Here is a 14,795-nt window from a genome sequence, read left to right as displayed (position 1 = left end):
AAAATAAATGACTGAAAACCACCATAAACTATTTATGCAGCTTTAGCTGGAATATGCCGTATGTGTTTTTTACAGTCATATACAATGTTTTGACAGACATCTAAAAGGATAAAATAATGGATAATGCTTTAGAGACTGTTCAGACCTTTACCCCTGAAAGTGGCTTTAAAATTCTTACGCTTCTGGAAATAATCTTCAAGCAAATTTGTGCCTTACGCTTCACTTTTTATTGGGAAAATGTGTTTGTGTGTGTACCTACTTAAAAGGCAAGATTTATTCCCTTGTCTGTTTTTTCCACCTAATGAGCCTAGTCTCTTGGATGTTGTATGCCACTGTGTAAAGTATCATTTGTACATCATTTGAAACTTTAAAAAGTAAAATTTAAAAAATGTTTTGCTATTGCCAGAAAGGATTTGATGTGTTCAATGCACTAGACTTAATGGAAAACAAAACATTCCTGGAAAAACTCAAGTTTGGGATTGGAGATGGAAATTTGCAGTATTATTTGTACAACTGGAGGTGTCCTGGCATGGAATCTGAAAAGGTAAGGGAGAAAAAAAGAGCTTCTGAATTGTGTTAAGTATAATAGTACATTAATCTACATTGGCCAAAATGGACAGAAGTTTTAAAGTAACTTTTTTAATTGGTCATATTTAAGATCCATAACTGAGGTGCAGCAAATAAATGATGTTTATAGAGTTATTGCAATACTTAAATTAAAATACCATATTTTTCTTCTTATTTTAGGTTGGTCTTGTATTACAATGAGGACACTTACGTTTCTAGAACTCTGAGGTCATCATTTGAGTTAATTTGATCTCCATAACTCTTGGAACCGTATTGTTCAAGAGGAGTAAAAGCACAACGTCAGTGATACTGAAATAGTCCATTAAACCTGAACAATGAAGACATCCATATGTGACCAAATTTATGCATTTTCAGATAGATCAGAAGGTCCATGAAACTCTGCTGTTGTCCATGAAAAGAATAAAAGCACATTCATTTAAGTTTCAAAGCTTAGCTCGCACCTTGATGAGAAGAAGGTATTTTTTTTTTCCACTCTGTAGAAAAGACTGTTTTGTACAAACTGAACTTCAGTGGTGGATTAGGGTACAAAAATATTTGCTATTATGTGGATGAACTGCTGCATTTCTATTTATTAAGTGGTGGTGTATGTTTGTCAGTGTAACAGAATGAAGGATACAAACTTGAGTATCTTTGCTTATTTACTTCACGTGGATATCATCATTTGGGGGAAAATCACGAAGTATGATACGTTTGTAGCTCTATGAAAGTCCTGGATGTTTTTGTAACTGGAGCAGTATGACAATGTACTGGTTTACCTAGTGCATTTGTTTCTCCATAAGCAACGCTGCCAAATCAATAAAAATACAGATTTGTACTTTGATCTTCAATAGATCAGTGGATTGATTTAACAGTATCGCACTGTTCAGTGCAGGTGTTATCTATGTTGCCGGAATGATAATACATTACTGTACTTAATTTACAGTTGTGGCACAAAACCTTAGTTTTTCCTCAGTAGAGTAACATCAGCCTGTGTGTAAAACTAAGAACTTTAGTAGTGCTATCAGGATATTTATAGTTTGAATGTTTTCAACGCTTCTGCGAAATTGCACATATTCCTTTGTCTACTTTGATTTCCTATGAAGTCTGTAATTCTAATGAAAAGTATCTTGTGTAAATACGTATTCATAAATTGTTCCTGGTAGTGTTTTTATCCTGACTTTGGAACAAGAAGTTTTGCTATATATGTGGCTGGTAGGCAGAAGAGAAATGCTCCACCCTCAGTCCTTGGAAGTTCCCTGTACTGCACTTCCTGAAATGTAAGAGGGCTGATCTTTGTTGTTGGGGGGAGCTCTTTTAATTCCCTCACAAATGCTCAGCAACCAGAGCGGCTTCTGAAGCACTTTATATGCATTCCAGCATAGTGTCATAGCTAGATATGATAGCAGTTCTTTCAGCTCACGGATGCTGCAGTAGCGTGAGCACCGAGAAAATCTGCAGTAAGAAGCTGTTCTAGCTGAAAGTGCCAAATTGTGGTAGTGAAGCCTCTGTGCTGTGAGCGTCTTTTGAATGTGACTTGAATATCTCATGAAATGCAAATGTCTAAACTTTCCTTTTAAACTTGCCTGTAATTCTGACAGCAGATTTTGCTGGAAGTTGAATTCTGTACCTGAAAACATCAATTTAGATGAAGATAAATTTGTCTGTTCTTCATAACTGCTAGCCCTACCCACCTCCTTATAGCAGTGGGGTTTTTCTTTCTTCCCGCACCTTTTCCAGTGTGTGAATGGTTTGTGGTTTGGCTTCTTGTCCAGTTGTGGTGAGAGGATTCTGCCCTAGAGACAGTGATAAATACTTTCCCTTATAGCATTATAGCTCTGTGATTAAAGCATCTGACCTCCTTCAAATAAAGGAAGGGATTGAACGTGGTTTGTCTGACCCCTGGGTGTGCACCAGCTTGGGACCTCACGAATTTAGAAGGGCTCCAAAGGAGATCTTTCAGACATCCAGTGGTGAAGTTGGGCTTCACAGCTTTGGCCACTCATACCTGCCTGCTAGCAGCAGTCACAACGGGGAGTCCAAGCTCCCTCTGCACCATCTGTGTGAGGCCTGAGCAGAATTAAGTGCCTGAAAATGTGATCAATGGTGGCGATAATCTGAGGTAATGAGGAGGATTTAATCTCAGCTCTGTCAAAGACTGAAGTTCTTAACTCCCAAAAGGCAGGAAGGTGCCTTCCTGGCTGGGCATTCACGTTGGAGCCCGCTGGGATGAGGAGGAGGTTCACCCAGGGGCTCAGTGCATTCTGCTTTGGCTCTAGAGAGCCCTGGCCATCCTCGCCCAGCTGCTGCTTAGTGTGAGGTGGGATAGCAGGGCATGGCTCTGGCCGCAGGGCTAAGGCACTTCCTTGCCAAGAAGTGGTCATGGCCCAGCTCTCCCTAATCTGGATGGATGGTGTTGAATACTAGATGTGCTCATGTTCTCTGCCTTCCCTCCCCTCAAAAAAACACGGGTGGGAGAAACGGTAGGCAGACATTTTCTTTTCTCCTCTCTTCTCTGAAATCAGAAGGCAAATTGTCCCCGGTACTACGGTTTGGAAAAGTGTTGAGGCCATGATGGGACCAAGTATGTCCAGACAAAAGACATACTTGGGTTTCCTGGGCTTCCTGCCATCTGCCTTTCTCCCCTAATCTTGGGGATGTGAAGGAAGGAGTGTGACCACTCGTGAGCTCTCCTCTGGGAAAATGGTGCCCATTTTGAATCCAAGGGGTAAAATGCCTCTGTCTCATTTTCTGGCTCACACTGCATGCTAACTGAGGAGGAGGAGGGCAGCCGTGCCCCTGTAGAAGTTGCGCAGCGCTGCAACTGAGAGAGAACTTGCTGGGCTGGAGAGCGTGAGGGAGGTGGGCACCTGAGCCTGAGTGTTGGGGCAGTTCCTGGGGAGCTGTGTTTGTGAACCTGTGTGTGTTACCCAACAGCTGTTAATCCAACATGCTCTCCTCTGTCCCTGTCGAGAGCTCAAACCTTTTGGCTAGCCACGCTCTGCACCTCCAGGGCTTTGCTGGAGGTTCACAGCATCAAGAGGATGTGAATGTTGAAGGTGTCCCAGCTTGCACCCATACAAGACGACTCAGGAGATGGAAATTGTGACAACTCACTCTTGCTTCTTAAGCAGGTACTTAATGAAAGGTTATTATCCGTGCGGGTGCCACTGTCAGCTTCCGGATAGGAGAGGCTTCTGTGGCATTTCCAAAGTTGGACCTGTCTGTTCATCAGGCTTGCTATGAACAGCTACCAGGTAAGACTCCTCAAAACCTAGCAGATTGTTTCACAAAGACTGGCAAACTTAAAGACTTGCTCCACCACTCTTCAAACCAGTCTTTTGAAATACCTGTAATTTCTTTCCCAGAGTAATTTCCCATCTGCTGAAGGGACACGGCTCCCTGAAGAGAGCTATAGATCCGGGCAGGCGGCAAAGTGCTTGGAAGATGGCTGCCGCCGCACTTAGATCTTTAAAGGCCAAGATTTAAATGTTACAGTTCGCCAGCATGGGAATTAAATACACTAATACCTTCAAAGTTTTATGCTTTCAAAAAGCCAAAATGGGGTGTATGAGGGACTATGAAACAAGGCATAAAAACCTCACTTCCTTTTGTCACCCTCGGCCAGGGAGGGCGAAAGTTTTGGCATTAGATGTCTTGGTTTTGTTTAAGCTTCAGGGAGCATCATGCCCGCAGAATCATTGCTGCTGCCTCCCTTTGTAGCTGGTATTGTGAACTGAAGTCACTTCTAAATAAAACTAAAATACAGATTAATAAAATCTCTGAAAAGTGTAACGTCTAAATTCCGTTTTTAGGGAACAACAGAGTAACTCAATTAAGGTATTTTGTGTTTTTTTCTATAGTACCATACTGAACTTCAGCTTAAAATACAGAGCCCCAAGTAAATTCCTAGGCTGTCTGAACTGCAGCTCTATTCCCTTTCCTTCCTCCGACACAACTATCTCGCTAGGAAACTGTTCGTAGTCCCTAGTAAAACGAAAGGAAACTCAAAAGTTAGGTGGTATGTTTTCAGTCTTGTAGCAGTTACAGCTGTCACCTACTTTACATACAACACTATGCGGCTTATCTGGATTCCCTGGGAAATAATTTTAGGCTCCATTTAGAAAGCAAATTGAGTTTTGGTTCGTTTATGTTTTCTCACAAGGATGTGCGTTAATAGTTTCTGTATGGCTGTACTTTTTCAAAATGCAGCGGTAGCAATTTGGTTTTGTTCTGTATTTGAAAACAAGTTTTTCCTTCAGCATAGCAGGTACCAGGTATTAGATGGAAGCCAGGTCTGCATACATTCTTGACCAAAACAAGTTTATTGGTCAGCAAACTATGAAAGTTCACAAAGGAAGTCCGCCTGTGCTGTTACAGCCGTTTACTTGAAACAAGCATTGAACCAGCTTTGAAAGAGTTACAACGGCATGGACCTTTGTTTAAATAAACTTTCACTTTCGGTATTGATTTGTTTGAATAATTATGCTTGACTCAAATCCATTTTGCTTGAAGCATGTTCATCTGTATAAAGTACAATGTTTGATGCTTTGCATTAATTCCAAAGATGCACTTCCTATGTCTGAAATTATTTTGGCATGTTCATTATTGATTTTAACCCTGTGATCTCCAACTGCAAAAGAAATATTTACCCCCAGGTAAAGACTGACACCCAAGTTCAAGCAGCATTTTTTATTGAAGCAGAAAGTACCTCAACTGAATGCAACATAAAGTTTACCTTGTATTGAAGTGCTTTGCACCATAAAGCCTAACAAGATAGTTCAGTTAGAGCTGTATTCCATATTGCATTTAAAAAAATCAGTTTGATATGAAGAGCGAAACTAAAACCAGTTATGCTGAAAAAGCTTTTTTCTTTTTGCGAGGTGGTTTCTTTATCTTACTTGGATTTGGAACAAGTTTCTTGATTTTCAAAGGCTGCAAAATGACATTTGAAAGATCCTGCTGATTGCTTTCCGTACACTTCCGCTTCTGGCCTGCGAGCTCATCCCCCTGCTCCTCTGCAAGCTGCTCTGTTTCCTGATTTTCTGAAGAATCTGTATGCACATAAGCCACAGATTCTTCAGTTCTGTACTGAAACCATGGCACTTCCAAAGCTGGTATCTTTGGAATTATTGCTTCTATTGCTTCTGTAAATTTATCAGACTGCTTTTTAAAGCCTAGCGCTAGAATGGATGTTAAGCCAAGAAGTGGTGCAACCGTTTCACTGAGACGGGGAACCTGGCCTGCTGGTGTGGCTCGACTTGCACTCAGCTGAATAAGGTGCGATGTGATCATGGCAGGTTTTGCAGACTTGCAGACCAGCAAGAGTAGCAGCTCATTTTTTTCCAATGCTTTTGTAACTTCATTCACTCCAATAGCAAGCTGTCTTCTGATACTTATGTCAGTCCATCCCGGTTTTTGTCGATGGTCTTCTGTTTCCTCTTCTTTAGGGAGTTCACTGGTGCTCGCATCACACTTTCTTTCCATTTGTTTTTTTGTCAGGGCACGTTTTTTCTTTCTTGGAGTCTCTATCTTTTTAAGTCCACTATGTTTAATCCTTTCTTCTAAGGTCTGTAGTATAAAATGCATATCTTCTCCATCTATGGTTTTCCACTGAAAAACAAAGGGGTTATCTAGACATGTTTTTACAGTGGTTTTCTTTGCTTTACGAAGCGTTGCTGTCCCTGGCTGAATTACAGACATCCTGAGGTTGTTTCGTGTTTTGCCACTCCAGCTGTGAAGGGAAGGAAAAGGGAGACATTAGTGCAAATGCTAATACTGGACTGTTTGCTGTGGACATCATTACCAGAAGATTCTCTACGGAAGGCAGAAGAGCAACATCACATCTCAAAGTGATACTGGCAACTACCACCCTCCTCACATTAAATCTCTGCGCTAACCCTTAACAAATCTTCCAACGAGGCACATGCTGTGCTGCCTTTTTTTTTCTTTAATAAATAAAAAAACCCAGCAGACTGGACAGTAATGAAACACCAATGACAAGAGACCCTTCTGAAGCTGAATGAAAGCAGCTGGAGGTATTACAGATTTAAAGAAACAACAACAACAAACAAAACAACAAAAAAACTGAAAACACAACCAAAAACCAAACCCCAGAACTACAAGCTGAAGGACCTCTCAGTTTTCACTGTTGTGCAGCTGTGTTGTAGCAGTATTATGACATGAAGGGGGAAAAAAAAAGACAATCACAACATGAAACAAGCTCCAAGTTCCTGAACTGATTTAGGATTTTTAAAACTTTAATTTTCTTTTTCACTCTTTAATCAATGTCTTGTGTTTGTCTGCATTTAGAAGTTATGATAGAAATCTGCACACTGTCAATTTGTGCTTTCAGTGAAGGAAGGCGATTCTCTACAGGCCTCCAGAAAGTTCAGAAGGGGTCTTTTGTGTCACTTGGACCATGCCTTTAGGGAGGAGAAAAATTAAATGGGAGCAGAGAAAGCGTAATTCTTCTAGCTCTTACTGATCTAGTCCAGAGTAACGGTGAAGGCAGGCCTGATTGCAGGCCCTGGTAAGTTTGGAAGTCCCCACACTCCTGCCTGGTTTACTGCAATTACCATCTCCTTGCTGAACTAGTGGTACCGTCATTATTGCACACAAGCTTTAAGAATCAGCTCAGGTTTCAAATCAGGCGAAATACGACATGACTCTCTCCTCGGTTTCCTAGTTACCCAAGTAGGCACATGAACAGCATTTATGTACATCTTGAGCAGCTCCCAGGAGAGCCTAGGAAATGTCCCGCAGGGCCGCCCCCGCGACGCTCCATCCAGCCCAGCTGAGCGCTGCGGGGGTGAGCACCGTGCGCCCCTCTGCTTGCCAGCGCCCAGGGTTGCATCAGGGATGCGAGACTGCAGATCTGCCAACTTGTTCCATCGGTCCTTTGGGGAGCTGCGCCCGTGCATTATCCCTTCTGCTTACCATTGCAGTGGCAACAACCAGAAAGTGGAAACAACTGAGGAATGGAAATGCCCACTAGAAAACTGATGTGTGACGGAGTTAGAAATGGAAGCTTATGACAGGTTAAGGGAAAAAAAAGGAAAAGCTCTGGGCTATCGTTTTTAAAAGCTTTTCATTGAGGGATGCTCTGATGACCTTTCACAAGGGGTAGAGAGCAAAGTCAGCAACAGACCTGTGCATGAGGACGGAGCAAAGCACGCGCGATTTCAGGTGAAAGATGGCACTCCTTTACAAAACGGGCACAGCCGCGGGACGCGAGCACGCAGAACGGGAGATACGGCAACGCGGCCAACAGCAGCCAGGCGGAGCGGGTCCTCCGCCCCGCGCCCCCGCCCCGCCCCCGCTGCCCGCGGAAGGGACAACCGCGGCCACGCGGCCCGCGCCCCCCGCCCGGCACGGAACAGGCGTTGCGGCCGCCGCCGGGCCCCAGCCCTCCCGCGCCCGGTCCGCGGCAGCCGCCTCCCCGGGACCGCCTCCCCCTCCCGGCCGCCGAGCGGCCGCAGGCCGGGCCGGGCCGGGCCCAGACCGGCGCCCCGCGGGACCGCGCCGCCCCCCCAGCCCGAGCGCCGGCGGCAGCAGGGCCTGGGCCGCCCCCGCGCCGCCGCCGCCGGCAGCGAGCCGGGCCCACCTGCGCCGCGGCCTCCGCCGGCCGCCCCGCTCCCCGCGCACACGCTCCCGGCCGCAGCACGCCGGGGCCCAGCGCAGCCCCGCTCCGCCCCTCGGCCCGCCCTGGGGCTGGCACAGCGCCGTCCCCGCCGCCGCCCTCCGGCCGCCCTCTGCTGCCGCCGCCCGGCGGGGCGGGGCGGGGCGGCTCCACCCGGCGTGGGGGCCGTGTGCGCGGCGGGCCGGGGGAGCAGCGCGGGGGCGGCCGGCGAGGCAGGGGGGCGGGCAGGGAGGCGGGCCCCTGGCTCGGCCGGCCGAAAGGCGCGCCCCTAGCGGCGGGCGCGGTGCAGCGCGGAGCCGCCGGCTGCGGATGCCGGTGCGAGGCGGGCCGAGCTGCCGCGGCCGCCCGGTGTCCCTCCCTGGGCCGCCGCGCAGGGAGCCGGCGCGTTGCCGTCCGGTGGAAGGCGGCGGTGCGGGCGGCCGGCGCTCGGCGGGCCTCAGCGCAGGGGCTCGGTGTGAGTGCTGCCGTGCGGGGCTTGCGGGGGTGACGGCAGCTCTGCCTTGTCCCGTGTCTCCTAATGAAACCGCGGCCAAGCCGACAGGTGCTGCCGCGGGACCTGGCAGCAGAGGCGGGGCGCTCTCCCGCAGCCGTCCGGGGCGCGGCCACCCCGCGGCGGGCGGTACCGGCGCTGCCCCCGACGGCGGCGCGGGCCCCTCGCGGGGCTGCAGGCACGAGCCGGCGGGGGTCGTTCCCAAGTTTTTTTAAATCTCCTTTCACTTCCCGAAACGGACTCGTTGTTTTAGCGTTGTCCCGGCTCAGCTTAGCCGGCACGCGGCGGGAAGCGCTCTTTGTACCTGGGCCAGTGGAAGTCAGCGGGCTTCGAAGTGCTGAGGCGCGGTGCGCTCACGGAGCCACGCATATGAATGCGTAGAGGTGTGACTATAAATAATTTACTAATTGATAGAATAGATAAGCGGGGATGCGTTTTTTCCCCTGTGGTTACAGTTGTAGGCTAGTTTATCAATCCATTTCTTTCTAATGCTGTATTTACCACAGCACAGAAAAGCCCGGCGTTCGCCGGGTGCCTGGTGTGTGGCATCCCCAGGACGGCCGCGTTCTCCAGGGTTGCGGCCGGAGGATGCGGGGGCAGCGGGGGCGGCAGCAGCAGTGAGCGCGCTCGTTGCGGCTCAGGTCACTCAAGAAACCCCTTTTCCGAGCGAACGGCTTGCAGACCTGCCGTGCCCCTGCGTGTGCGACCCAGCCCTGTCCCGCTGCAGCACCCCGCGCGGCCCGTGCTCGGTGCCCGCTCCCCGCCCTGGCGCGGTGCCGGCAGCTGCGCGGCGGTGCGTGGCCGCCGTGTCCTGCCCGGGCCCCGCCGCCGCCGCCGCCCCCGCCCCGCCCCGCAGCGCGGCCCCCAGCGGCAGAACCGCCGCGGCGCCGCCGGGGAAGGAGCGCGGCTGCTCGCGGGGCATCCTCGCAGCATCATGGCTCTCCAGGTAGGAGGGTCGGCACCTGGGGCGGCGGGCAGGGCAGGGCAGGGCAGGGCAGGGATGGCTGCGGTGTCCGTCTGCGCCGTGCCGTGGCGGGGACAGCGGGGCCCCTTCAGCGCAGGGACTAGCTGCAAAACCAAGGCTGCCAGGTGGCACGGGGGATTCACCTCAGCCTGGGGCGGTTGAATGACGCATTACTTCTCGCAAGTGGAGGGCGAGAGACATGCTGCTTTCTTTGAACCGTTCGTAGGTCATGTAATTTTTTGGAGCCTTGCCTGTTCGGAGCATGGTGAATTAACTTTTTGTCATGTGTGCGGCCGAGCCTGCTAGGGCTGGGTCGTGCGCGGGGTCGGTCGGCACACACCGCAGCAGCAGTATATGCGCGGCTGGGAACCATGAAGAATTTTTAAGGGAGTCGTGCGTATTTGTTATAGGGGTGTACGTCTGTGGAGCGGTACGTTTTGATGGGCTTGTGCTTTGGTAGAGAAAGTTTCAACTTTCTGCCCTCAGGCTAGAGAGGTCTTCCTTCTACCTTCTCTGACTATAGATTTAAATAATTTTTGAGGAAATTATCTTCATTGCTGGCTTTCAACCTCCTCTCTTTGTAGCACACTATGAATACTTCCCTTGTCTTGCTCATGCCCTGATGGATTAGGCTGTTTTTCTTCATTAGGCTTTCGATTATCCCTTTCACTTCAAGATTTGGAAGGCCTTTTATCCCAGTCTCATTATAATGTCCGTCTCAGCTCGGTTAGTGTGTGTGTGCTGCAAAGAGCGGACAACATAATGCTCTGACCTAGATGCAAGGAGCGTATTGCCAGTAGCTCAGCAATTTTCTTCTGAGCTGCAATTACGTCAAATGGCACAGAGGTTTCATTGTGGTGTTTTACGGCTAAGAGCAAGAATCCTCTTTCTTCAGTGGGTCAGAACTGCCAAATCCCAAACATAACACTGCCTTTGTTCCACTGGTGATCACTGAAATTATGGTTTGTTTTATTCTGCCTTGAATTCACGCTGGAAAATAAATTTTAATAGCCTGATGATTAAGCAGTGAGCCATAAATCACTCTTAGAAAGAGCTGGATGCAGTATGATATGGCATTCAATTTCAGTGTATAATTACACTTCCACATAAAATATCAGTGGTTGAAATATTACAATATTCTACGCGTTCTGCATTAGATATTACAGAGGTTTTCTATCCACCATCACTTTGGTTGACAGCTACCATCCATATCCATAAAACTCATTGAATCAAGCTGCAGGGGACTGAGAACAAAATTAATAAAACAATGTTTTCCTTAGGGAGGCTGTAAAAGATTTATAAGTTCTGCAAACTGGTAAAATAATTCTGCTGTAAATGAGGAATTCATTGAAGCTTTTTTCTTAGCAACAAGGGAGTATGTGATAATAAACTAATGATTTGTGCATTTGTCTTCAATGCACGTGTATATGCATATGTTTATGTCTGTATATATACGCTTTTAATTTGAGGAGTTAAAAGGGAATTTTATCGACACATGATTAGAAGGAAATTATATTTTTATAGGTTGCTCCTAAGCATGTTGTATAAGCCAGCAAATCCTAAGCAACAGTCTGTGCACAATGATTGGCTAGAGGGAGAGGAAGAAGGAAATGTTTGGTATTTAAATTTTGTTTCTGCATACTTCTTGCTGTGCAAGATAAGCATTTGTGTATTTTTAAAACATTATCTTGTGATACTTGCCTAGAGATCCAAATAGAACAAAAGTATATGAAGATAAGAAGCTTATTAACTTAATGCTTTCCTTTCTTGATTTATTTTTTGAGTTATCTTTTGTCTTGTACAAGTCTAACACCACTTCTAGTTCATTCTTACTGTGGAGTTTAGATCAGAAAACAATTCAAGGCATGTGGAAAATTTCCACATTTGAAGAAGAAATTAAATTATCTGAAATACCTGTCTGTAGCCACAGCTGTTGCAACCAAGGCAGTCCAGCCACGGTTACAAAGATTCTGCAGTAGGGATTCCTTAGGGATTGGATCATACTACTGTGCACATCATGAAAACTGGGCCAGCTGACAGAAGATTTCTAAAGGTTTGTCATTTACTGATTTGACCTGAAATACAAAGATTTTCATTCTTGTATAATTACATGCATAAAATATTTCAATATTTAACTATTTCCTTTTAATATCTGCAATTTAAAGGGGTTTTATAACAACAAAAATAATTGGCTTGCACTTTGTGGCAAATACTAAAACTGTGTCTCCTGACCTACACATTGAGATATTTCACCACCAGCAACACAGCAAACCCATCCATTCATGAATATATGGTCTGAAGTTCTGATTTATAAGTACTGAATCTACATCGATATTAATGTCACTATTGCTAATTTAAAACATTAAATCAGACTGAAATTATTTTGTTTAGCTAAATTGCCAGAAATATTTGTTGTTCCGACCAGTCAGAAGGCACAATTCCCGCTCCACAGAGCTTATTACTTCAAGATAATTTCAAATGCGCATTAGGTTTTCTTATTTAAAAAAAATACAAAATCTTTCCTGTGACTAGAGAAATGAAAAAGCGGCCTAAAGAAGCTCAGTACAGACTGCTGAGGTAATGCCAGGGTCTTAGTTAACAGAGCCACAGCACTCATGCTGAAACCATTGTTGAATACATTGCTGGTTTTAGCACAAAGTTGTAGGCTGGTTTTGTACATGTTAAATATACATGTAGTAGCACATCTTGCAGGATTTACTGCGCCTCTGCAAATGCAGATCCAGCTCAAAAGCTAAAGTAATTATTGAAACCAGCACATAGCATATTTAACAGAAAAAATATACAGGCACTTAAGAGTAGTGCATTGACCTGGTGGGTCTGTGGTCAGTGTACAGAATCTAGTGCTCTCTGAAATGTCAAGGGCATGAAACAGGACTCCAAACTCTATGCTAAAGTCTGGCCTGAGACCTAGTGCAGAGAGAGAATAACGGCTATAGCCTTGGGTTGATGCGAATGTGGGATGTATGATGATTTAAGGAGTAAATTTATACTCCATTCTTGTGCTCCACTGTGTTTGAGAGTTGGGTATTGAAGGTGGTCCTGGCAGTAGCATGGCTCATCTCTGAGGTAAGTCTGTGCCAACTGTGGCTCAGCAGTCACTGAGGCAGAGAAGTGGAAATGAAGGGGAAGTGGGCAATCCCCCCCAGAGGGTATTCAAGCTCTGCCACTCAAGTCAGTGCTATGCAGTCAGGGCCAAAAGGATTCAGAGATTACTGCTGGGGTGTAAAGTCCAATGAACACCTTCCATACCTGCAGCGTGACTGTGAAAGACACATATACTATGTGCGTTGTAGAGGCTGCTTCCGTGAATATATCTGTAGATATCCTGACACTAGACAGTCTGTAATGTTTCCAAGTGTTCAGATGTAAAACTGCTGGAAAAAAGAGGTTTACTTATTTTAGCAGTGCTGACTCTACCAGCTAGATAGGTCTAGTTCCCTTACTAATAACATACAGTTTTGTTAAGCTTCTTTCATGGGAAAATACCTAGACTTACCACTAAGCCCAAGTGAGTAACTGAGAGTAATGATACTACCGTGCGTGCTATACTTAATGTTTTGAGCACACCCCTTGAGAGGAAAACTAACACTTTCTTTTCTTTCGTCAGGCTGACTTTGATGGTGCTGCAGAAGATGTAAAAAAATTAAAAACAAGACCAACTGATGAAGAACTGAAGGAACTATATGGATTCTACAAACAGGCTACTGTTGGAGATATTAATATTGGTATTCCTATTCCTGTATACTTCACATTTACTCCTATATCTTGAAGAAATCAAGCAAACTTAATGTAAATCTGCACAATAATGAAAGGTATTAATTTATTTTGGCAGAATGTCCAGGAATGCTAGATTTGAAAGGCAAAGCCAAATGGGAGGCATGGAACCTGAAAAAAGGTATTACACCAATTAAATCTACATCATGAAGTCATGTTTATAGGATGGCAAATGAGGAAAGATAATGACTCCTACTTTCCTTTGCAGGTTTGTCAAAGGAGGATGCCATGAATGCCTATATCTCTCAAGCAAAAGCAATGGTAGAAAAATATGGGATCTAGAATATGCAAAATAATTCCCACTAGTAGCTATCTCTTCAGTAGCTAAAGAACTAACTGTTGAGAAAAATGCAATACTAACTCCTTATTGTGTAGTCTGACAGCAGAATCTTTTCAAGATCAGCTGTTTGACTGTAAAGGTTATTTACATACATACTCTATTTTTAGATTGTATCTTATTCTAAATTAATTTGAACCTAATAAATCAAGCTTTCTCTAAGAATTGTGGGTGTTTGTGGCCATTAAATTATATTTAGCATTTTTACAGGAGCACAGAAACAGAAACTCTACAAGTAAAATAACGTAGCAAATAAGGTTATGGAATGAAGTGGAGGTTGTGTGCCTGCAAGGTGAGAAGAGGGAAAAGATCATGGAATAGTTTCGGTTGGAAGGGATCTTAAAGGTCATCTAGTTTCAACCCCCCTGCCATGGGCAGGGACACCTTCCACTGCATCAGGTTGCTCAAAGCCCCATCCAGCCTGGCCTTGAACACTTCCAGGGATGGGGCATCCACAGCTTCTCTGGGTAACTTGTTGCAGTGTCTCGCCACCCTCACGGTAAAGAATTTCTTCCCAATATCTAATCTAAACCGACCCTCTTTTAGTTTAAGACCATCCCCCCTTGTGCTATCACTACATGCCCTTGTAAGAAGGGCTGTCTTGCAGGCCCCCTTTAGGTACCGGACGGCTGCTGTAAGATCTCCCCAGAGCCTTCTCTTCTCCAGGTTGAACAACCACAACTCTCTCAGCCTGTCCTTAAAGGAGACGTGCTCCAGCCCTCTGATCCTCTTCACGGACCTCCTCTGGACTCACTTTAACAGCCTGCTGGTCATGCTTCTTTTGATGTGGCCCAGGATATGGTTGACTTTCTGGGCTGCAAGCGCACATCGTTGGGCTGTGTTGAGCTTCACATCAACCAACACCCCCAAGTCCTTCTTTTCAGGGCTGCTCTCAATCCCTTCTCCACCGAGCCAGCATTTGTGCTTGGGATTGCCCTGACTCATGTGCAGGACCTTGCACTTGGCCTTGTTGAGCTTCATGAGGTTCACATGGCCCCAGCTC

General features: G+C 46.1%; 3 protein-coding genes across 3 annotated transcripts in view; 2 read left to right on the top strand and 1 right to left on the bottom strand.

The window, feature by feature from the left end:
• NMT2 (N-myristoyltransferase 2) overlaps positions 1-1,722 on the top strand; it is a 32,374-nt gene extending 30,652 nt beyond the window's left edge. Inside the window, exons 11-12 of the mRNA XM_055805423.1 lie at positions 407-544; positions 748-1,722. Of these exons, the coding sequence (XP_055661398.1) occupies positions 407-544; positions 748-768 (159 nt within the window). The 3' untranslated portion in view covers positions 769-1,722. The remainder of the gene's footprint in view (positions 1-406; positions 545-747) is intronic.
• Positions 1,723-5,241: 3,519 nt separating this feature from the next.
• Positions 5,242-8,404, bottom strand: RPP38 (ribonuclease P/MRP subunit p38). The gene is made up of 2 exons (XM_055805424.1): positions 8,171-8,404; positions 5,242-6,298 (listed from the first exon to the last, which is right to left on the bottom strand). The coding sequence occupies exon 2, from the start codon at positions 6,265-6,267 to the stop codon at positions 5,416-5,418; it is 852 nt and encodes a 283-aa protein (XP_055661399.1). The 5' UTR covers positions 6,268-6,298; positions 8,171-8,404; the 3' UTR covers positions 5,242-5,415.
• A 1,096-nt stretch (positions 8,405-9,500) lies between these two features.
• Positions 9,501-13,957, top strand: ACBD7 (acyl-CoA binding domain containing 7). The gene is made up of 4 exons (XM_005228861.4): positions 9,501-9,642; positions 13,289-13,406; positions 13,514-13,576; positions 13,664-13,957. Exons 1-4 carry the CDS (start codon positions 9,631-9,633, stop codon positions 13,735-13,737), a joined length of 267 nt encoding a protein of 88 aa, XP_005228918.1. The 5' UTR covers positions 9,501-9,630; the 3' UTR covers positions 13,738-13,957.
• Positions 13,958-14,795: the final 838 nt, after the last annotated feature.

This window comes from Falco peregrinus, chromosome 5 (assembly GCF_023634155.1).
Source record: "Falco peregrinus isolate bFalPer1 chromosome 5, bFalPer1.pri, whole genome shotgun sequence".
NCBI lineage: Eukaryota > Metazoa > Chordata > Aves > Falconiformes > Falconidae > Falco > Falco peregrinus.
This window is presented reverse-complemented; position numbering and strand designations above follow the sequence as displayed.

Excerpts from the sequence above, each read along its gene's own strand:
- ACBD7 (XM_005228861.4), top strand. Across the intron at positions 13,407-13,513 it reads TGTTGGAGATATTAATATTG|AATGTCCAGGAATGCTAGAT; the intron begins GTATTCCTATTC and ends TTATTTTGGCAG. Across the intron at positions 13,577-13,663 it reads GGCATGGAACCTGAAAAAAG|GTTTGTCAAAGGAGGATGCC; the intron begins GTATTACACCAA and ends TTTCCTTTGCAG.
- RPP38 (XM_055805424.1), bottom strand. The coding sequence starts at position 6,267 with ATGTCTGTAATTCAGCCAGGGACAGCAACGCTTCGTAAAGCAAAGAAA.